The sequence below is a fragment of the Lineus longissimus genome, chromosome 4 (assembly GCF_910592395.1).
Source record: "Lineus longissimus chromosome 4, tnLinLong1.2, whole genome shotgun sequence".
Lineage (NCBI taxonomy): Eukaryota > Metazoa > Nemertea > Pilidiophora > Heteronemertea > Lineidae > Lineus > Lineus longissimus.
In genome coordinates, this window is record NC_088311.1 from 2,175,021 (window position 1) to 2,197,711 (window position 22,691).

A 22,691-nucleotide genomic window follows, 5' to 3' on the forward strand; every position below is an offset into this window, starting at 1 on the left:
GAAAATGTGGTCATAGGCTCTTTACATATTAGGCCAGCTGGAGAACAACACATTGACATTAGGATGAATGCTGATATTGAAATGAATCTCGGAGGGTTGACTGTCTCACGGCCTGTTTGACTGGTGAATTAATGGTCCGATGCCGAAGACACTTAAATGGCCCGGGTCACCTGGAATCGGTCTGATTAAAGCAACACGACAACAACAACATTTTATGGGAAAAATTTTGTGAAGAAATTTTTTTGTAAAATTGCTGCAAAATGGTAAGTTGTCATTCGGAGTCTGTCTTTGGTTCGTGGGGTGAAATCTTTTGGTGTGGTAGCTTCTGATGAACACCAAAAACAAGATTTTCAACGCCGTGTTAAGCGACAAAAAGCACCTCAACATAATTGTTGTGCCTATTATTTCGCCATGTCCCTAACTGGTGGCCAAGGTCTAAGATGTCGCAAGTGTACTAGTACTACTGTCTATACATCCCAATATCTATCCTTCTCAAGCACATGGTGTATGCTTGACAGCCGTTATTAGCACAACAGGTAGATCTGTTCATGCCACTGGCACAAACTCGTTGTCACAGGGCTATTGCTAATCGCTTGTGACTTTTGTGTTGCTTGCTGCAGCAAGAGGATTCGCAACGACTGCTAAATCTGGATCAATTAAGATCCTCAGTCCTTTCAATAAAGTAAATATACATCTTTTTTGCAGGGTGAAAGAAAAGGTACCAATCATTACTATCCACCAGATTTTGATCCAGCAAAGCATAAGTCCCTCAATGGTTATCATGGGGTGCATCCGTTGCGTGAGAGAGCGAAGAAGATCAAGCAGGGAATTATGGTTATTAGGTAATTAGAAATGTTAGAGTGATAGTTCCATTCATATTTCTCTGCAAATTCTGTAAATTCTCTGAATAACTAATGCATGGAGTTCTCCAGACACATAGTCAGTGAACAGATTACAAGTTTCTGTGAGTGAAATTTGAAGTACTGCTTTCTAAATGATTAATTGGAATGATTTTGCAACTGTATTTTAAAATTTTGGTTGAATTTTCATATTCAGGTTTGAAATGCCATACAATATCTGGTGTGGAGGATGTAAGAACCATGTGGGCATGGGTGTTCGGTACAATGCAGAGAAGTCCAAGGTTGGCATGTACTACACAACACCTATCTATAAGTTCAGGATGAAGTGCCATCTCTGTGATAACTACATAGAGATGCAAACTGATCCACAGGTAAGAATGATCATGGAAAAAGGAAGTGAGACTTGGTGTTATTGAATCGTACACTTCCTTTTGTTCCCCATTTGTAGCAAAGATAATCCATATATCTCAAGTCAAGGTGTGATGTAAAGATAAAGAAAACTGTTTGTTTTCAAACTCCCCACAAATCATTGTACCATAGAGGTTGCTCAAAAGAACCCAAACATGTGGAAATAAGTTTTTAATTTTGCGTATATGGTCGTTAAAAACTTTTCTGATCCTTGAGAAGTTTTACAGGAGTATTGAAAGTAGGGTCTGTAGACCCATTCTTGAGGAAATCACTGAACTTTCTTGTTTTGTTTTTCTGCAGAATTGTGACTATGTGATACTGAGCGGTGCTCGGAGAAAGGAACAACGCTGGGATGCTTCCCAGAATGAGCAGATCGTCACTGATGGTATGTATAATATGTTCTAAGCTTTTTGACCACTTCCATTATTTGCACCAGCTCCAGTGGTAATTTTTGCCCGACTATAAATGCCGCCACGAAACGAGGCACTGTACTTCATTCTCCTCGATCCACAATGAGGAAATAATTCTGATTTTTCTTACAGATCGAGATAAAATCAAGAAACTTGCCACCGATCCCATGTTCAAGATAGATCATGAAGCAACAGATAAAACCAAAATAAAGACCGCGTTGCCGGGCCTTGGAGAAATAGAGCTATTGCAGACAGCAAAAAAAGATGATTATATTCTAAATAAGATGGCAAGACAGATGTTTAGGGTGAGTTGAAATCTTTTGGTTCCTGAGTCCTCCAAAAGCAACAGAATGCTTCTGATCTTAGACTAATTGCTTTGAATCAATAGATTGTCAACGCCTCTTCCTTGGTTAAAGATGGGACCTCGGCCAATAAACCCAGTTGAGGAGAAGTATTGTCTGAGTTTGTCTATTCACAAGGCATGACAGACTTTTTGGGGCACAGACTGCCACGGCAGAGATGGCCATGGTTATTTGAGCACTGTATTCATTTGTTACCAATGAATAGCTACCTTTCTTATCCAGGGTGAGAAGAAGCAACTGAGGGCTGTTGAACAAGCAGACAGAGCCCTTCTGGACAAGTCATCACTGGATATAAGTCTTGTAGCAGAACATGATGATGACGTCAAATTAGCTGGACTCCTCAGGTACAAAAATACTGAATGTAAGTGGAAGAGTTTTCAAGTCACTTGCCAATAGTTCCAAATTACAATAATGAAACAACCTTTATTAATATAAGTTGGAAAAGTGCTCTTTGTATAGATGTAAGGACCAGAAGAGTGATCTGTTGTTCTCCTCAGTTGTGGGCAAGGCAGCTGAGTACCTTGTTGGAGCAATAACAAAATGAATTTGCTTTGCACAGCTGTGACTTCACACATAAAATGGTGAAGAGTGATGAAATTTGATTCTGGTTCTTTTTCCTGTTTCCAGCATTTGAAGAGAGACAGAAAAAAAAGCGCATAGAGATAGACTCAAAACCACTATTTGGCAACCTGCCTCCAAAAGTAACAAGTGGGAAGGATGCACGAAAAATCTTACTTAGTAGTATTAGAAAAACAAATCAATTCACAAGCCAGGAGTCGTCAAAGTCATTGTCAGTGAAGAACTTGGGCATTGTGAGAAAAACCAAGTCGAATACTGAGGAAACTATATCGATAAATCCTGAGAGTAATTGCGAAAGCCAGACTGATAGTTGTGATATGAAAGACACAGATGCAAATCTAATGGATTGTTCTGCTGAAGAACATGTACAACAAACTGATGTGACAGTTTCCGATAATAAGTTGACTCGTGGTCGTAGGCAAGAAAATCCTGACTTTGAGATGTTAGAATCTGGGAATCATCAGAGTTTGGATTCAAGTGCTTTGAGTTTACTGATGCAGGAATACAGCGATTCAGAAAGTAGTACCAGTGACAAAGGTTGAAGAGGTGTTACCACTAGAATCATCTGTGAAATAGCCTTGTTTGCGAATACCAGAGTGAAATTTCCTTTGTCCAGGTTACTTGATATGAGTTTTCAACAGGTTTTGATATCCTTCATAGATGTTTAGTTTCAGTATCTCTTCAAAGGTGGCAGTCTGAACCATGAGTAGTTCCACTTACACTAAATCTGCATATGCATGGACTGAAGATTAGTGTTGCCAGGAATGAAATTGTTAACAATGTCACATACATGTGTATATGATATGTCTGCATACATGCAAGCCCCAACATCAATAACTTTATTTCTGTTGGTCATTTCCTGGTATGAGCTAAGATAGTCTGAGAATTTTCCTGTAGGCTAGTTACTGTTTTCCCACAGTCGTTAATGCCATGTAATGAGAGATGCTAGAATCAACTATTCTGAGAAGCTCGACTGTATGTTGTCAGCCAATCAAACTTCACCTGTTGCTAGATTCATGATGTCAATGATGTCCCTTCCCTCTTGTGGAACATGTGATTGCTGGGTATGATCTATTTCAACTATCTCTGTACTTTGTGGTCAGTTGACATAATGTGGTCAAATGATCAAAGTCTAGTTAATAAGTCGGTTAGTAAATTTGAATAGTGCAATATTCAGGTCACAATACTGGGTAATAATAAGGTTAACATTCTGAAGTGTCCTATTGTTGGCTTGATAATGATGCTTTGATTTTATACTATTGGACTTGACTGATTCATCGATTGAGAAGACTTTCTCGGTGGGCTAAATTATTTGGGGGCAAATTTTTTTAATCAACGAATGGCAGCAATGATTTCTGGTAAATGTTTTGACGTGTCTCTCCTGAAGAAAATAACAAGAGCCTTCGGAACAAACTTAGAAGTTTTTTGCAGGCTCACCAGAAGATTTGTTTGTAAATCTTTAAGACCATAAAAAAAGTTCAACTTGGATCCGCTGACTGAAATAAATCAATAGATTGATTGATATTGTCATTATGGTCAAAATTTGATCTTGGCAGTTTTACAAATGAAAACTGTGCCAGGTCACAACCTAGAGAGGCATGTTTAAAAAATGTACACCAGAACAGGTTGTGACAATGAGAATTGTCCTGATCCTACTAGACTTCTTTACCTGTATTTGCTAATGTGAAGGAATGCGAGCATATAAGATTCTTCATTTGATTACCTTGTACGCCACCCTGTCACCAATTCAAGTGTTATTGCCATTTTAATTCAATAAACTGTTTTTCTGTTGAAATTTGTTCCTTCGCTTTTCTCCATTTCCTGGGTTTCAGAAAGGTGTTAACCACAACCAAAGACATTGTCACAACCATGGACACATGCGTTCCATTTGATCATTGGTGTGCCTTGGTCTGGTCCTTACACAGGGAGGAGGCGAGTTCCTGGACTTCGGCATGACGAGCAAGTTATGATACGTTAAGACTGTCGCACTTGTATACCACAATATTTGTCTTCTGAAGACAGTTCAGACAATCTATGGATTGCTACTGTGATAGAAATGATTGATAAAACGTCTAAACTGGATCCGGAAGACATGTGATTGTGGTAGACAAATGGTAGAGGGTTGGGACAAACTCTGTGTCTGGGGTTATTGTCCATTCTATCTATAGGACCTCATCAGAATGGATGTCCGCAGTCAGAAACTTTGGCCCAGTAAATCCATGTGTGATTCCAATGTGACCTCTAAACCAGACATACAAAACTTTAAGCCTTTGAACAATTTCAAATGCAGACTTAATCGATTTATTAAAGCTGAGAAATACGAAAAGGCCTAGACCTATGACATAATTACTCCAAAGCCAGGGATTATATTTTCTGAAATCCTGGAGGTTATTTTTGAAGGTCATTAAAAAGAGTCCACTGTACTAAATACTCATACGTTTTCATGTTCATATATTTCCAGTAGGCCCTCATATACAGTACCAATATATTCCATCGACACTTGTAAACCACGTAAGCCCATCTGGGCCTTTTGCATGACTACATGAAGGCCTACACATGCGTCTCAACCTATAAGTTTATGGCAATGGATCATGCATATAAAATTGACCTTTATGCAACATTTGGCCACATTATCCAGGTTTGCACATAACACAGCCAACAGAATTAGCTACCTTCCCACACACCTTTGAAGACCAACTTGGTGTCCATGAATTGTAAAGTTACTACTCAGAATAACAAAGGAAGACTACTGTCATATATAGGCCAAGTATCATCATCTTAGGCCTAGGCTACCTAGATCTGGGGGCTTGGCACGGGTTTCAATAGCCTAAGTACAAGTATATATCGCCTCAGAAAACCAGTGAACCTTTCAACTACTCTATTATCATGTTGATGTATGGCCCGTATACATATTTCAGCTGCATTCTTCTTCAAGTTCTGACTGAATTTTATTCAAGGTTTTCATTCAGGTTTCCAATCTGAGCAAACCGTCTTCCGTGCTGAATGTCATCACCCCCAAGCCATCTCTTTCATTCAGGTCTCAAGACTACAATCCTCGGATCTGTCGTAGAAGGGGTGGCTGAACACGAGTGCTAGACATACCAACTTCCATCCTTCAAGACCAGCTCAAAGTTTTCTAAAGTATCCTGTGGGATAGCAGTCCCTTCTGGCAGGTGAACTGTCAAATCGTCCAGACAAGTCAGGTCAGTCACTTGACAACATGCAGCCAGTTTTAAGTAGGCACATTGTACCATATGTTCGAGACCAAGGGCAGACAAAATATGCCTACAGTTGGCAGGAATTAAGGTAAAAGAAGGAACAAGCCTTTGTTTTTTTCCTTGAAACCAGCTTTTTTTCATTTCAAAATCGATGTTATTCATCAATCAGTATCGTTATTCTTGCCATTTTTTACAAACTCAGTCCACAACAGTTACTACAAGTGGCGATATCCTGAAACTGTAATTAGCATCGATGTGGATACTTGTGAAAACATGATCATGTGAAAACATGATCATTGAGCGGGGAACATCCTTTTTCTGAGGTGTTTAGAAGGATTTTTCATGTTATCACTTCTAAGACAAAGGATATTGAATTGCTTTAGGAGCCTTTGTCTCTGACTAGAGCAATTCATCCAACACAATTTAACTTAAGTTCAAATTTGCAGTATTCAATCTTTTATTATAACAATACCCTAGATGTTACATTTCTTCACACACTGGACACCCTTCTTGTAACACACGGTGTACATCAGAAAATCATTCTACAGTAAACAGTTCTCATGTCTAGACACACTAAGAAGTATCCACAGCAATGCAAACGACAAACCCGAAACAGTAGTCAGGTGAAGCCATCCCTTATGAAGGCTATCAGTATCATGCCATTGGGAGAGTTCTGTTAAGAACAAGATCTCCAACTTCATCCTTGGCAATGCCAGTGGAAGCTACGAATTCCTTGTTTTGGTTAAAATTTACAATCCCCGATCGGAAATGACGTAGTTTGATCGCATTCAACTATAAATCCATTGAACAGTGGTGCTTCGTTAGTCAACCGATGACCTTTTTTTGGGGTGTGATCGGGGATTGTAAACTCGTTCCCTTGTTTTTTTACTCGTTTTACAGATGATTGTCGTGGCCAAAATAATGTAAAACAGATTATTTTGGCCTCTGCAATCACATGTGAAATAGGGAGTAGTCAACAAAGAAAAAAATAATTGGAAGTGTGAAATCAAAGATGAAATGAAAGATAAATATTGTATGACTGGGGACACTCAGTTAATTTACAAGAATGTACAGCATTTTAAAAGGTCTAATTTGCATTCGTGATCACATTCACTGTTCTAGAGAATTTCCAATAAATAGCAGTCTGTCCAAGATGGCATTCAAGCGTGGTTCAGACATTCCAGGAGGCTTCGTGTAAATTTGGATAAGTTGACATGATAATTCCCTAAATTACATAGTTCCTAAATTATTTAATGTATTTCTGTATCTCATCGTACATTGCTAACACAAGGGCACCACCGGTACCACGGAGAATGTTGGAAAAGGCTCCCTTGAAGAAAGCAGACCCTCCCTCCTGCTTGGCAATTTTAGCCCAACAGTCCAAGGTGTTCTTGTAAAGAACGTCACTACGACCACTCTGCATCATCAAGCGCCTTCGGACAGTATCGAAAGGATATGACAGAATACCTGCTCCAGTTGTCACAACCTGAGCAATCATCCATGCAACGAAGAAGTTTGTCTTCTTTGGATCCGACGTCAGCATAGCTTTGGCGGTATCGAAGCAACCGAAGTAGGCAGCCCTGTAGATGATGATACCCTGCACAGATACAGCAAATCCACGATAAAGACCACGGAGACCATCACTTTTGTAGATCTTAGCAAGGCAGTTTCCCAAGCCTTTGAATTCACGGTCTCCCTCTCCTTTACCGATATCAGCGGCTAACCGTGTACGGGCAAAGTCCAGAGGGTATACAAAGCACAGGGAGGTTGCACCAGCTGCACCACCAGATGCCAAGTTGCCAGCAAAATACCTCCAGAATTGTGTTTTCTTATCTACTCCTTCAATGAAAAGACGTTTGTAGGTGTCTTTGAAAGCAAAATTCAAGGCCTGTGTTGGGAAATACCTAATTACATTGGCCAAGTTACCACGCCACAAGGAAAAGAAGCCTTGTTCCTTGGGTACACGCACAAAGCAATCGACGATGCCCTTGTAGTGCTTGTCAGGGGAGATCTGCTTTGAGGCATGTTGCACCTGAAAATATAGAGAAAAAAATGGTCAGTAACAAGTAAGTTAGTTAATGATTTGCGGATTGGATAGGCCTAACTCAAAGATTCTAAAAACGTGGTGTTAGTGAAGTGAACGTTCCATGTCAGGCCCTGTTATTGTCACACGCGCACACAGACAGACGACAGACGACACACACAGTGACAGAACGATTCGCTGCGAGTCCGAAAATGTATGACATGTATGATGTAGACACGCACTCCATGCATTACATGCACTAAGGAATGCACTAAGAAATGCACTTCAGTGCAATAATTGCACATGGTTTCAGACTTGAGACATGCCGGCAAGCTGACAAAGATGCCGGTAAATTTCTGTGATGAAGTACAAGGTGATGAATACGGGATATTGGACTTTCATACCTGTAAAAGGAGCTTAACACGCTCAATTGGAGCTACGCAGGTCTTTGAAATACCAGCGGCAACGCCACCGGCCAAAAGATCCTTGGCAAATCCCACTACATCGAAAGGTTTGGACATTTTTACTGGTGGTGGTGGTTGAAAGGACACTGCTCTGACCTCTGTGATTGACGTAAATTTAGGGAGAGTCGAAAAATGTACCGATTGGTCAAAAAAGACCACGTGGAGATACGTCATACCAAACTGACTTCGCGGAACAGTCATCACAATTAGATTTGTTCCTCATGAAAGCAATAGATGGCAGCAATGCATAGCCAGGGTGATTGACAGATTGACAAGGGATACAGTGTTTCAGCAGTCTAGCTGCATTTTATGCCTTATCACAAAATCTGTAATATTATCAGAAGAATATTTTCAAAAACCAGATGAGAATCACACAGAATTTCACCAAATCGAGGCCCCAAGGCCGAGGCCAAGATACAAAAGTAGATGGCTGTCTGCTCGAGATGGTCAATCAACTGAATGGTCTCAAGCTGAAACAAGCCTGATGTATGGGATGTATGGGGTTTAATTGTTGTGTTTGGTGTAAACTGCTGCATGCTAGCCCAGTCCACTGCAGTATTATCTTCACTTAATACCCCATGCTAATACCCTACCATCTTGTTGCTTGTCAGGCGAAAGGATGTGACATAGTACTCATTTTGGAGCAGAGGGCATAATAATACTCGGAGGTGGAGGACAAAATATGTGTAGAGCAATCAAGGACACATCCAGAGATCAGGGTTTTTTACTCCTATATCAACAGGTGAAGTATATTGAAAACCATGGGTTTATATGCCAAGATGACAAGGACAATGTGTGAAAAGGCAAGGGAAATGTCTCAGCATATGAGCCAACAACACCTCACAACTCGGAACTTCTCCTGACCCCATGCTTTATAGTGACAATCATGACAATTGAAAAGAAGAGTCAGTTTATTTTAAGTTATGTTTTATTAGAAATAGGATGTAAAAGTATGTATGTATCTAAATACGGTTAATGAGGAAATAAATTATCCCCAAGAAAATTATGTATCAACCTCACATGCACAACCAACACCACAAGTGAATTCATACTTTTTTTAACCTAAGACCATTGTTGTTTACCAAATTACATTGCATACATGTAAAAGACCAAATCATGTTATAAGGACAAATGAAATTATCTTATTTGCGTTGTGCACAAGACTTCAATAGCATCACAAGGACTGCTCGACCAGGAGTATAGATTTTACATGGACTGCTGCATAACATAAATTAATCATGTCGCACCACACTAACAGCCTGAAGAAACTAATGTGAGGAATACAATAATATAATGATGGAGCGACATAAATTTACATTTATGATTGAAGCAATGTAATGTTTGCAGAAACAAAAACAAATTTAACTTCTGAACATAAATAATCTCATTCTAAAAATCGTCAGAAAAGAAGCAGTATTCAAAATTAAAGCAGAGGTATAGCAAGCTTGTAAAAGACAAACAAGATTTAAATCAAACAACTATTTCCCGCAGTGCCAGGGGTACATCTCTATAAAGGAGCTCTGTAATTGTACATGTACATCGTAATTATAAGTCATGATTCTCATCCTGGAGTGGATGAAATGCACACAATGAATGATCCTTAATATCAACATGAAATCTGGTCTTCCTCATATCTGGTCTCAACTGAGGAGGCACGACTCTTGGCAGGTAGGTTTCTTTGCCTTGCATGCCACTGTTGTTGATTTAAGAATATAAACTAAAAACTATAACTTTTTGTGTGTGATGTACCCAACTATAAATCAGGGCCAGGATTGAAACAGTGGAACTACTTCATCCTATTGTTCAATTTCAATCATATTTAATGTAATCAACCGCCGCCTATCAATCCAGTACTTCTTCCTTCTGATTCAAAGAATACAAATATTCTTAATCTTACTATAGTTGAAAGTCCCTTTATCTTTTTACATGAAGTAATTATTGCCAGGTTTTTGGTAAATACCAAAATAAAAGTCAACCAAAGCTTGAAAATTGGTCTCATCAGACATCACAGATAGAGTTCCTTGTCAACAGGGTCTCTTTGAAGACCTTGGTGTAGTGAGGGCCCATCAAAACTGAAAGCATTGTACAAGACATCCTGGGTGCTGGACTTTCCATAGCTTGTACCTGTCAAAAGATCTGTAGCAAGTTGCTGTTTCATTGAGCCTGAAGTTGTGTTATGACTAGGGTTGGAGGTGTGGCGCGGTGAACTTTTTCCAGAATCAACTGTTTGTCCATTGGCATTGTACGTTCTCTCCTGCTCCTGCTGATGAGAACTTTTCACGTGACCCTGCTGCATTTCCTTTGAGGATGTTTTTTTTGCCCAATAATCATTGTCTGAGTCTTTTGCCATATTGGCAACAATTCTCTCTCCCTGAATAAGGTGAAAACCTAGTTTCTCAAACATTGGCTTGTACTTCAAAATATCATCGAGAATCGCTGCCTTTTGTCGTAACTTTGCAATAGTGATGTCCCTTTCACGACACATCTCTCTCAACTGTTCAACAGTATTTTCAGATTCATTTAATTCACGCTGTAACCGGCCTACTTTCGTGTTTGTCTCCCTCTCCATCTCTGTCAATTGCATGGCAGTTTGGTCATCTTTCCTGATTAGGGCTTCAGTTTGTTCTTTTACAGTAGATTCTAGTTCATTTACACGTTCCATCAGCATTTGCAAGTGTTTGTTAGCTTCATCGATATTGACACGCGATGGATTGTTTGCTGCAAACATGACTGCGCATTTATTTTCAGTTTATCTCAACTAATTTGGGTAGAATTCACTGTTTTTGAGTGCATACGTGGGAGAAAAGTCAGATAAATTGGAAGTTTGTCATCTGCAGCGGAAGTTAGTGTGCGCCGGTACGGAAGTTACTTTTGTATCCAATGAAAATCAGGATTGCATATTTCCATGAGATTCAGCCAATCACCAACCTTCTTCTGAGGCATTGGTGGAATTCCCGCCAGCCTTGCAAAACTCGTACGGAGAGGATATCTTGTCCTGATAAAAGGCTACTTCCCTCGAAATTTATACATGTATTACGAGCAAAGACAAATGTAAACTACAATATATCAACCAAAGAACAGTTTTTGTGCTGTTGAAGAAAGATTTCTGATCTCTAATATCGATTTTTATCTCTCTCAAGTGATGGCTGGGAAAGTGAACATCACAAATGTTGTTGTTTTGGACAATCCCTCTCCTTTCAAAAACCCCTTTCAGTTCGAAATAACGTTTGAATGTTCTGAAGATTTGCCCGAAGGTTAGCATAGATACATTTGACTGTTTGTAGCAGTTTTTGACATCTTTCTAAGTTCGAGTTGGTCACAAGAGCCAAATCAAACCTAAACAAGCCTCTCGGCGTGCGGTTCACAATGATTGTTTTCACAGTCAGCCATGCCATGGCATGTTGTTGGATGGCAGAACAATGGTTTGTCATGCCTGACTTAACTGAATCAGATGCTGCCATGATCATTTGGACTTGCTTTCTTTTGAGTGTCCAACAGGGCTAGTCTAGTCAATTAAATCAAACCTAAATATTGAAACAAGCCTATCAGTGATTGGGTTCACAGTTACAATACAATTAACATAAGACGCATAACTAACAGTTAGAATTTTACAATGTCAATAGTCACATGATTCTGACCTCAAACATTATTGTTCTCTTTTCAGATCTTGAGTGGAAAATCGTTTATGTTGGTTCAGCCGAGAGTGAAGATTTTGATCAAGTCCTAGATAGTGTTCTTGTTGGACCTGTACCTGGTGGAAAGCACATGTTTGTGTTTCAAGTGAGTTAATTTCATTTTTACAATGAGTCAATTGTCAACTTGTGCTGTGACCTGTTGTGAAGAACAATTTGGAAAAGGTACTTTTCCAAGAATAATAAATCACATTCACTACACTTAGAATGCCAGCTCTGATGTATGTTAATTGGTTATTGTTCATATTTGCAGGCTGAACCACCAGATCCATCAAAGATTCCATTGGAAGATGCTGTTGGTGTAACAGTTGTTTTGTTGACATGTTCATTTAGAGGAAAAGAGTTCATACGGGTTGGTTATTATGTCAATAATGAATACGCTGATCCTGAACTGAAAGAAACTCCACCATCTTCTCCGGACTTTGAAAAGGTAATATTTGTGGACATACCTTTGACCGAGATGTTTTCTCCTCCTGTTGTGATTTTGCATCAAAGTAGAGAGTGAAATACTTCTTTTTTGTCAACATATGTACTATAATTTTCAAACTAGCCAATATGCAAGTCTAGACCTGTTTTAATGTATATTTCTCTCTTCAGCTACAACGGAATATCCTTGCGACATGCCCAAGAGTTACAAGGTTTAAAATTGACTGGGACGACAATAACCCAAATGGGGAAAACATACCACCTTCTACAATGAATACGGATTCTAACCAGCTCTTCGGCCAGTATTCTGATAAGGATGCCATGCATATGTGCTCAATACAAAAAAATAATGTTGACATTATGGCGGCTGCCATGGACACAAATAGTGTAAGCATGGAAGTAGATGTGCGTTGAACACTTGGATAGCTGACTTCTGAACTTTACCTGTTACTTGTTTCACAACCATCACTTTAGGGAGTGCCTGACACCCTTATTTTCAAGTATGTACAAAAGTTGTAAGATGTGTTTGGGAAGTAAATATTGTCATTGTAAGCCAAACCAATGAAGTCTCACATGTCAATTTAGATCATGGCTTGGTAAACTACTGAGACTTTTGTATATGTACATGTTGTATCTTATTGTATGTTTCTTTCGGTCTGATAAGAGTTTTGTGTAAAATTAGTTGGGACTTTTGTCAAAGCTCCATGAATTTTACAATAAATATATGTTAATTCAGTGTACACTACCTGTCGTGAACGCATTGTATACAGAGATAAGAGCAGCAAATACTCCTACTGGTTTTTGCCGGTGGGGAATTGGGCACACATACCCCTCTTGCATGCTTGGTTGGAAGGAGAGGGTATATTCCCCCTCTGTTCTGTGTGCCTACAAAATTTTGTTCAACTATCTTAATAGGAATTTTCATGATTAAAGGTGGATAATGTTGGGGCCTTTAGCTGGGAGATTATTTCTACTTGCCCACATCGCAACTTCTTTCCTGAAGTAACTTGTCCATCTGATCATTTGGTTGTCCTGTGCAATTGGAAAAATTGAACCCTGGTTGGTTGAGGCACTTCGATTGGCACAGGAACTCGCATTTCAGTACCTTAAAACCTCTAAAATAATGAATGGGATTTAACAATAACAAGGTGGTCTTAACGTCATCTTTCTTCTGTACTGGTAATGTAATGTCTTTGTATCTTTTTCAAGCCACACATGTTTTTGATAAATGTGTATTTGTAATAAAGGTCATTAATTAATATTATTATGAAAATCGTCTTACTATTATTTTCTTCGAAAATCAGTCAGTTACCACTTACCTAATGAGGGCAACGGCTGGGGGAGGGGGGTTGTGTGCTGAACTTGAACCGTACAAACCAACGGCAATCCCCGATTTCCTTGTGATGGGTCTCCTAGGATTTCTCCCAAGCCTGATGCTTTGAGAGAGTCATGTGACTCTGGATACATGTGCTGTCATCAGCAGGCGTGTGAGCTAACCAGGAACGATAATGTGGCCATATCAGACCACACACTCTAGTGAAACATTTCATGTGTTGGAACCAGCCTAAAGGATGTAGCCTGTGATGCAGAGAATGCCAGATTTTGCAAAGGGATTTTTAGTGAGACAATTTAGGCATAGGCCTAGACCTGATGAGTGATGTTGCACAATATTCCTATAGGTGATTCAATGATAGCGGCTGTAAAAGAAACCGAGATACCAACATTGCAACCCACCGGAACATACAATTTTACAAGTAAAAAAGGGAAAAAATATGCATGGAAAAAAAGTAAAAGTGAGGGGGCACCCGGATTTGAACCGGGGACCTCTCGATCTGCAGTCGAATGCTCTACCACTGAGCTATACCCCCTTTCCTGAAATGAGGAAGTGATTTCTTATTATTGATAGATTTTATATAATCTCACACCTTGTTTCAGCGATTACGCTTGACAAAGTAGAATTTTGACAATGCTTCACCAGTGTTAAAAATGCGTAGACTGGGTTTTTACTCGCTAAGACTCCATAAGTGCTGGTGACCAGTATCTAAGCAGGTGCCCGTCGTAGCAACATATCAACAACATCCGGGTATTTTCAACATGGTCGCCTCTCACTTTGTAACAAAAATTTCGAAGTAAAAAACAGTTCAAAATATTGTTTCGAATTAGTTATTCAAGGTATATTACTTATCATGTGTGATTTCGGGATTGGTTTCGTTATCGAGAATAGTTTAATCCACCAAAAATTTAAAGAAAGCTGCCTTGTCAGGCATAACAATAAATATCTCTCCTCTCAGTCTCACTGTCACTGAGACTGAGAGACTGAGTGACTCACTGACTAGTGACTGAGTGAGTGACCGAGTCTGATCTGAGACTGAGGTCTGCTAATCTTTCTACTGTCATAGCTGTTGGTGTTTGCCACATGCACACTGGCACTCTGCTCTGTCGCACTGCATATGCCCCTGTGCATGTGTACCAGTGTGTACAGCGTCACACTTAGTCACAGTCACACTCACAGTTCACTGAACACCGCTGCTTGAACAAAAGTCAGTGTACCTAGTAAATCTTGGCTTATCAGTTTACATTTTATCATGTAGTGCAGGCACTGAATGAGAGCGTTTGTAATATATTGATATGGAGGTTTAAATGTAGTGCCCTGTATTACTTATCTTACGCCAATGGCGTTTACAATACATTGTCATTGATATTGTTGGAGTAAATCAATATTTGTTCATTTACTCCTTGCAGATAAATCAGAATGTCTGACAGTGAAGCCAAGGATCCTCCAACCCAGGAGGGAGACACAGAAAAGGAGAAGGAAGAGACAGAAAAGGAGAAGGAAGCAGGCAAAGAAGATGAAAAAGAACAGGTAGGGCCTATGTGCAATTGGACGGAAATTGGCAGAAGGGCATGAAGGGCCGGACCATCACGCTATTGCTTTGAACACTACAAATTGAAAAAATTCTAGTGTGAATGCTCCTACCCTAGGCTCCTTCTTGTTTCAGAAGTTACTGTAGTGATGTCCCACTCCCAGTCCCACATCCACATTCATTATTCAAAAGATGCAACACACTTTGATATTTTTCTATTTCCTACCAATTGAAATTTCAGGATACCTCTGGCACCAAGTCACCTGATAAGCTGTCCATTCCTGGGTCCAAGCCGGCAAGTGCAAAGCAAAGCCGCACAGGAAGTGCAGTGTCTAAAAAATCGGCAGGATCTGCAGCTAGTGTTAAAAGCAGTGCAAGTAAAGCATCCAAACCTGCATCTCGAGGTAGTCGCACTGGGTCTCCAAAGGGAAGTGTCAGGGGAAGCAATACACATACACCCAAGAGTAGCAGGGCTACAACACCTAAGGGTAGTATTAAGAGTGGTGGGAAAAGATGTAAGTGTCAAGCAAATATTTTAAAAAATAAACTGATATTATTTGAAACAATATTGCTCTGCTGTCAGAGAGAAGTTTTGAGATCTTCTGTTTCATTTCATAACATACAAGTAACTTGAGGGGTGTAAACTTTTTAAACTTTACATTGTTGAAAGACCAACATAAGTTTCTTTCATCTTTTGCATATCAATTATACGAATAGAATTCCCATTAATAGGTTGATAATTATTCATTTTTTGGTGCATGATTTTTATATGCTTTGGACATGTTTCAGCTGCTGGGAAAAGAGCATCCGCAGAAACGAAGCCTGAAACGCCTGCCCCTGAAATGCCAATGGTTGATGGCGACCCATTGGGCGGAGATAGTAAGTATTGCATTACATGATATCAGTTGTTGCATCATGGAAACTTAGTTTGGATACCATACTTAACCATTAACAATCTTCTTCTTTGTCTTTACCAGTCAATGGTCAACGATACCAGTCGGCTCAGACATGTCACAGTGATCAGGAAAATTTTCACTTGAATGTGTCTTCCTTCATTTCAGGTCTTCCAGATGGTGTTGTTCCTCTTTTCCTGTCAAGCAAAACTCAGGAGCTCTTCTCTTGTAAGACAGATGAGAATGTGACTGCCGAGATGCCCTTCAAAATCATTGCCAAGGAAGAAATCGTCACTGATATGAAGATGAGAGCAGCCGTGTCTGATTTTGCTCCCATGAAACAGATGATCTTGGTGAGTGGCACTCGTATAGTGAAGTGATTTGGTGACAAAAATGAAGAGATGCACCAGAATGAAATGATTCTTTGCTATTGCTAGAACCTTCAAGGGTGCTATGAACTGATCTAACGACCTGTCTGGTTGCATTTTGGGCAATGGATTTTAGCAGTTTTGAGTATGTATAATCACCATTGCTTGTTCCAAATGAAGACCTCATTCTTTTTTATTTCTAGGAATACCCTGGGGATGAAATTCTGATTGTGTATGATGCAGACTTCAAATGGGGCCAAAATTTCTGCATTGCCACTAACGAGGAAGCAAAAGAAAAGTTGATGAATGTGAGTATTGCTTGAGTATATCTTTATTGAGATACTGCAAATATGGTAAATATAACAACCTAAATGATCTTTGCTTATAATTTGGCTATATTCCATAGTCCTTCAGTGAAATCCTTATTGGTCTCTCATAAGGACCTATTCTGTACAGGTATCTGGTACCTGTATCAAAAACAGATAAGACTAGCTTGATTATGCATTTCTGATAGTTTTTATCACTGTCTTTCATCAATCTTCAGCCTGAAAGACCTGAAGGGGAAGTAGGTGAAGATGGCGTGTTGAGAGAGCCAGAGGAAGAGGTCATCTACAAATACATCCCACCAGAATCCAAGCCGTGGATCTCACTTGGAAGTGAAGTGGAAGTCCAAGAGGAGTTGGTTGTAGAGAAACGGAAACAGGTAATTTCGGACTCCTGTGTAAAGTCCTTATAATCTTACTTTCTGATCTGGCCACCTTGAGAGTCTGGACGCTTCGACTAAAATGAACATTAAGATGGTTGAGGAAAAAGCTGATCGGGTACATAATTTCCATTTCTACTTGCAGGTCAAGGTGACAGTAAAACGTGTTAGAAAAGAGTTTGGAACACCCATTGAATTCACTGACAGAAATGTTGGTGATGCCAAAGATGCTTACATAGAATGCACATCTTATGAAGACAAAACCTTTGACCTCAATAAGATCGAACTGGACAAGGGCACACAAGCAATACCGGAGTTCGAGGACACAAGTTGTCAGACAGACTGGCGGTATCCTCGGAATGCAAGCACCCAGTACTACCCCAGGGAGTTCAATGAAGCCGAAAAGGAAGAACACATCAACTCCAATACGCTCAGAGACTTTGTGGAGAATGCTGTGCCAAGGTCAGACCAGACTTTCATGCCAATAAGGGCAATTGCCAGTGCAGCAGTGCATATTTCAATGTATTTTATTGTGACCCCAAATTGCTTCTTTCTTCAGTGTTTTTTTGGTAAGAACTTTGGTTAGACCTTCTCATGAGACGTAAAATATGTAGACACTTGCCCTTTATGTGCTTGGCCTTTTGTTTTCTGCAGGTTCCAGCTTTCCTTACAACAGAATGAGATTATGGATGTGTTCTTCAATGACTGGGTCAATTTAGCTGATGAGGATTCTACATTCGGGAGCAAGGCTGATAATCACCTCAAGGTTCGTTTCAGCTCTTAATTCAAAGAATAACAAGCTATGTGGGGTATGAGGCTAGAGGACAAGAATAGCAAGCTGCTAGCCTACTGTTGAAGTCAAGAGTCAATGGGCCCAAAATACATGTTGAAGTAGTGATCTCATTCCTGCCATCTAATAGTGAACACAGGAGGAGTTCTGCTGATTGATCTTGTGTCTTGTTGTTTCTTTACGGGGTGATTTGGTGTTTTCGTTCCCTTCAGAGTCTCAAGTTTTTCAGATGAAATTTATCTTGTTTCTTGAAGATAATGTCTGTTGATTATTGCAGTGAACATTCACATTGATCTGCAAGTCCTATTTTTTGTTTCTAGGAATACCAGTCCTTCACTGATCTCCAGTTTAGCAAAGAAAAGACAATCACTTGCATTGACTGGCATCCAACGATCAAAGGTGTACTGGCTGTGTCTGTGTCTGAGAGGATCGCATTCGATGACAGGGTAGATCAGTCGGCCAGAATCATCATGACACCTTCCTTGATCCTGATATGGAGTTTTGCTGACCCAATACATCCACAGGTAAGCATGGTGCTTTTGCATCGGAATAACATTAGACTGGTAAAACATGATGTGCATCTGAATATGAGCCAAGAACCAGATATTGTTCCAACTTCCCTAATCCCTGTTGTCTCGGTTGTGTCACCAGTACCTAGCATATTGAATAGATACTTTCCATTTGCAGCTTTTATTAGAAGCACCAGATGATATCTACAGTTTCCAATTCTGCCCAACGGACCCAAACATCATTGCAGGTGGTTGTATGAATGGTCAGGTTGTGATGTGGGACATTGCAGCCCATGTTGACAGACTCAAACAGCCAAGGTCGAGTGCTAAAAAGAAGAATGCAATGAACACATTGGTGAGTGTGTCTTTATCTGGAGAGTGTCTTGCATATCACTATCATGTTATCAGTGGTGACTATACATTGACAAGCATAGCGAAGAGTTCAGTTTTGCATTACAGATCTAGTCAACATACCATACTTAGAATCTCACAACTAATACCTGAACTCTAATTGTGAAATAGCTGAGGTTCTCCTAGTCCTTAACTGTATTGTGGGTATAGATTACTGGTAGAATAAGGAACAAATGAAGATAAACCTTCAGCAATCGAAAGCAATGAACCAGAATATTGAATATGATAAAGCATTTTGTTATCTCATGTCAGTCGACAAGCAAATCTGTATTGTTGTCCTGTGAACTGACACACCATCTTTCTACTGCAGCAAGGCTTTGAGGATGAGAGCGCACTGGAAACACCCATAGTGCGATATGCAGCTGTCTCAAGTATTGAACACAGCCATAAGGGAGCAGTCACTGATATATTGTGGGTTCCAGATCATCTCGAGGTAAGGAAAATGCTTTCTTCTTCAAGAGCTTATTGTTCACAAAAAGCCACACATAATTGAGCTGTATTTTACTCTTAGTCTTTCACATCTTAACAGAAGGTCATGAAAATGTTTCCGGAACCCCAGCTTCATCCACCCTTTTATCATTGCAGCTTACTCGAATGGGTGTGCCCATTGAGAATAGACTACAGCAGTGTATTCAGGTCATGTCATGTGCAGTCGACCAGTAAGTATATTGAATAACAGACCATTTTTGTTCTGCTCGATAGAGGGAGACATGATTGGAGTCCAGTTCAAGCCCTGCTGTTTTATGTCATATAATCACAGGAGTATTTGCCCACTTTGTTATCCAAACGTGAACACTACCAAGCTGATGCAATGAATATGTCATGTACCAGAAACAAAAGCAATGGAATGGTTTCTTTTAGTCAAAAAGATAACTTTCACCACAGCTGTTCACTGAATTCTCCATCTTAACTCTTCTTTTCAGTCACGTTTTAGTGTGGGATATCAGGGCACCAAAGACACAAGCTCCAGTTCCAGACAATAAATTGAAGACGCCCATGGGTGTGCCAACAACGTTTCGACATCTGGATCTTACATGGAAACCAATGTTGAAAGTAAGTATTCATACTGGGGCTTACAGAAGCATGTGTCAAATATAATATTAGCATTCATAGTGCCAAATATCTATATCAAATATCTCGAATGAGTTGTTTGGTCTTTGAATCTTAGTTAGAAGCCTACATGTTGTAGAGACTCAATTATGTTTCAAAGATTTGATACTTTTTGACTAAACACTTTTGTTAATGTTTTCTTCTAGGTTCAGCTTAATAAGTCTGAGCCAGGAGGAGATCACAGTCCAACAAAGTTTAGCATATCTGAGAGACAAGGTGATAGAAGTGTCTGTAAGTACTCACTGACTTGTATGTGTGTTGATCTCTCTGCTTCTGTGTGTCTCCTAGTGCTTTGCATAATTAATAAATCAAGGAGCAATGTCAGCTTAAGGCTTCAACTGGTGAAAACAAGGTATGAGGCTCGATTAGAAACCATGTCCTTGATTGTTGGCCTGATGCGTACACCACTACACTCTCCTTTGTCTTTAAAAAGGAATACTGTTTTGTTGTGCTGAGAAAATGAGGAGCTATCTTGGTCGACCATCATTGTCAGTCGACTACACAGCAGCAGTGGCCACAAGCTTCTTCTAGCAAGGCCCTCAATTTCGCATGGTTCCATATTGGTACAGAGTGTAGTTTTGCTAGATCTATAAACAATTCTACTCTTTTCACATTTTCAGTATCTACTGGCACAACGGAAACAAAAAAAGATGAGACAAGTACAATGCAGGGTGGATACTCCTTTGGTGGGAGATCTGGTTCTGCCAAAGAGAAGAGGACCTTGCAGGGAGTCAAGACAAGTTTCTACTGTGGCACAGAGGATGGAGAAATAGTCTATGTTGATTGGATGCCACAGAAAGATCAGGACACAGGAAAAATACAGAGTATGCATGCTTCCAGTCGTACATTCTATTCTTTTGTGTTTTTATGAAATTTATTGTTTAGTTGAAAGTTCTAAAATGGGAGCTAACTTTAGCCATAGATATAATTTCATTAGATGCAAGGCAACTATTATTGCATCATATCAGATACATACACAAATACCCAGCCAATTTCAGGGAAACACACAAGAAAAATAGTGAAACTGTCTCTGTAAGAACAGTAGATTTTATGTATACAACTTCTATTTCCAGCCCCAAAACCAGAATTTTACAATACGCTTCATGATGGTCCAGTGATAGCACTTCAGAGATCTCCATTCTTCAAAGACATCATTCTTTGTGTCGGTGGATGGACTTTCTCGATTTGGAAAGAAGGAGTGAATGTAAGTTGATAATAGATGTTATTCCTCTGTGAGCACCACCTTATGGGTCGAAGCTAACTCGCTTTTCAGATTCGGGGGAACTCGACAATTTTGCAGTGGTGGCAACAATTTTCAACCACAGATCATCCATCTTTTTGGTCTTGATGTGTTGTTGTTGTGATTGAAAAAGAAGATAAATTACGTAACTGCATGAAAACAGGAGATTTTTGCTGAAATATTGATAGTAATACTTTTAGTTGGCATTCTTGGTTTGAACAATTTTTTAAAGAATTGTCTCATTGTTTTCAGAGTGGACCCATCTTGAGTTCTTGTGCTGCCAACAAAAGGCTCAGCGGGGGCTACTGGTCGCCGTCTCGTCCTGCTGTGTTCTTCATTGCCAGGGTCGATGGTAGTATTGATATGTGGGATCTCCTGGACCGGACACACGAGGCCTCACTCAACCAGAGCGTCACCTCGTCACCTATCACTTGTATCTTCCCATATGCTGTCAACACAAAGCAACATCTTCTAGCAGTGGGTGATGATTCTGGGACACTTCATGTTCTTGAGATACCATGGAGTTTGAGACAACCAACAACAAATGAGGTATGTAGCTTCTATCGTGGTAGCCGTGTCCGCCTCAAGAACAAGAGATTGAAGGTCTGAGAGGGCTTCGTAGCTGGTTTTGATACGGTTGGTCTGCTGGCCGCTGGGGGGGGTTTCATGTTAAAAAAATTTGCTGGATCTTTTGCAGTGTTTTAACTTTACATTCATAAATCTGCATATTCTTTGAAGCATCAACTTGTGACGAACTACTTTGAACGTGAGGTAAAGAGGCGAGCGTTTGTGGTTGCCCGCTGGGACTTCAGAGAGATGGAAAAACGAGAGATAGAAGCAGAAATCAAGAGAAAGGCCGGTGTAAGTAATCATTTATTTGAGACAATATTCTGATTGTGACCGACATAAGTTTAGTAGAATCAAGTCCATGAGGCATTGTATAGATTTAAATTTTACTGATACATGTTGATCATTATCATGTGTATCACTATTCAAGGTAAATTTCCTACTTGTAATCTCCAATATATCACAAACCAAGCTGATGTACCTTTTTGAATCCACTTTATATAGATCTGTCTTTTCTCTTTTGTTGTACAGATTGCACCGAATGTTGTACTCACGGAAGAGGAAATAGAATACAGAATGAAGCAGGAGTATTTGGCATTTGTTGAAGAGGAGAATGCTTTCCTTCGAGAGCTCGGATTGAAGGTAGAAGAGGAGGAACCTCTTCCAGAAACATAAAGTAGTGTTTCCTCATCCTCTGATCCAGAGAACATTGAAAGACTGTCATGGAGGGCTGTTAATTACATGCACACCAAATGTCAAAGGATGGACCCGACCCATTGCTGACCCAAAAAAAT

At 39.8% G+C, this 22,691-nt stretch overlaps 4 protein-coding genes and 1 non-coding gene across 6 annotated transcripts; 3 read left to right on the top strand and 2 right to left on the bottom strand.

Annotated features, from left to right (window-relative positions):
* The first annotated feature begins 190 nt into the window (after positions 1-190).
* On the top strand, positions 191-4,414 carry LOC135486314 (probable splicing factor YJU2B). The gene is made up of 7 exons (XM_064769012.1): positions 191-263; positions 706-842; positions 1,057-1,231; positions 1,569-1,653; positions 1,811-1,983; positions 2,263-2,401; positions 2,668-4,414. Exons 1-7 carry the CDS (start codon positions 261-263, stop codon positions 3,159-3,161), a joined length of 1,206 nt encoding a protein of 401 aa, XP_064625082.1. The 5' UTR covers positions 191-260; the 3' UTR covers positions 3,162-4,414.
* Positions 4,415-6,276: 1,862 nt separating this feature from the next.
* LOC135487219 (ADP,ATP carrier protein-like) lies at positions 6,277-8,422 on the bottom strand. The gene is made up of 2 exons (XM_064770715.1): positions 8,265-8,422; positions 6,277-7,869 (listed from the first exon to the last, which is right to left on the bottom strand). Exons 1-2 carry the CDS (start codon positions 8,379-8,381, stop codon positions 7,084-7,086), a joined length of 903 nt encoding a protein of 300 aa, XP_064626785.1. The 5' UTR covers positions 8,382-8,422; the 3' UTR covers positions 6,277-7,083.
* A 2,863-nt stretch (positions 8,423-11,285) lies between these two features.
* Positions 11,286-13,715, top strand: LOC135487220 (histone chaperone ASF1-like). The gene is made up of 4 exons (XM_064770716.1): positions 11,286-11,578; positions 11,989-12,104; positions 12,270-12,446; positions 12,614-13,715. The coding sequence occupies exons 1-4, from the start codon at positions 11,467-11,469 to the stop codon at positions 12,854-12,856; spliced, it is 648 nt and encodes a 215-aa protein (XP_064626786.1). The 5' UTR covers positions 11,286-11,466; the 3' UTR covers positions 12,857-13,715.
* A 523-nt stretch (positions 13,716-14,238) lies between these two features.
* On the bottom strand, positions 14,239-14,310 carry Trnac-gca (transfer RNA cysteine (anticodon GCA)). The gene has a single exon. It is a non-coding gene; the product is annotated as a tRNA-Cys (tRNA).
* A 212-nt stretch (positions 14,311-14,522) lies between these two features.
* Positions 14,523-22,673, top strand: LOC135487218 (dynein axonemal intermediate chain 3-like). Of its 2 annotated transcripts, none has more exons than XM_064770713.1 (20): positions 14,523-14,614; positions 15,185-15,305; positions 15,548-15,821; positions 16,096-16,185; positions 16,368-16,552; positions 16,771-16,875; positions 17,112-17,270; positions 17,416-17,732; positions 17,925-18,036; positions 18,381-18,584; positions 18,748-18,924; positions 19,291-19,413; positions 19,566-19,639; positions 19,904-20,033; positions 20,237-20,321; positions 20,711-20,914; positions 21,164-21,294; positions 21,583-21,879; positions 22,069-22,191; positions 22,429-22,673. In XM_064770713.1, the coding sequence occupies exons 2-20, from the start codon at positions 15,195-15,197 to the stop codon at positions 22,570-22,572; spliced, it is 3,045 nt and encodes a 1,014-aa protein (XP_064626783.1). In that variant the 5' UTR covers positions 14,523-14,614; positions 15,185-15,194; the 3' UTR covers positions 22,573-22,673. The 2 variants fall into 2 exon arrangements, with proteins under 2 accessions (XP_064626783.1, XP_064626784.1); XM_064770714.1 differs by having other exon boundaries at positions 14,530-14,571.
* Positions 22,674-22,691: the final 18 nt, after the last annotated feature.

What these genes read in the sequence shown, in the direction of transcription:
- LOC135486314 (XM_064769012.1), top strand. An exon ending in AGATGCAAACTGATCCACAG is followed by an intron (nt 1,232 to 1,568) that starts GTAAGAATGATC and finishes GTTTTTCTGCAG; the next exon opens with AATTGTGACTATGTGATACT. An exon ending in TGAGCAGATCGTCACTGATG is followed by an intron (nt 1,654 to 1,810) that starts GTATGTATAATA and finishes TTTTTCTTACAG; the next exon opens with ATCGAGATAAAATCAAGAAA.
- LOC135487219 (XM_064770715.1), bottom strand. Translation starts at nt 8,381, where the DNA reads ATGTCCAAACCTTTCGATGTAGTGGGATTTGCCAAGGATCTTTTGGCC. An exon ending in GTGTTAAGCTCCTTTTACAG is followed by an intron (nt 7,870 to 8,264) that starts GTATGAAAGTCC and finishes CTATATTTTCAG; the next exon opens with GTGCAACATGCCTCAAAGCA.
- LOC135487220 (XM_064770716.1), top strand. Translation starts at nt 11,467, where the DNA reads ATGGCTGGGAAAGTGAACATCACAAATGTTGTTGTTTTGGACAATCCC. An exon ending in TTCTGAAGATTTGCCCGAAG is followed by an intron (nt 11,579 to 11,988) that starts GTTAGCATAGAT and finishes TTCTCTTTTCAG; the next exon opens with ATCTTGAGTGGAAAATCGTT. An exon ending in AGCACATGTTTGTGTTTCAA is followed by an intron (nt 12,105 to 12,269) that starts GTGAGTTAATTT and finishes TCATATTTGCAG; the next exon opens with GCTGAACCACCAGATCCATC.
- LOC135487218 (XM_064770713.1), top strand. Translation starts at nt 15,195, where the DNA reads ATGTCTGACAGTGAAGCCAAGGATCCTCCAACCCAGGAGGGAGACACA. An exon ending in CGACCCATTGGGCGGAGATA is followed by an intron (nt 16,186 to 16,367) that starts GTAAGTATTGCA and finishes CCTTCATTTCAG; the next exon opens with GTCTTCCAGATGGTGTTGTT. An exon ending in CATGGAAACCAATGTTGAAA is followed by an intron (nt 20,034 to 20,236) that starts GTAAGTATTCAT and finishes GTTTTCTTCTAG; the next exon opens with GTTCAGCTTAATAAGTCTGA.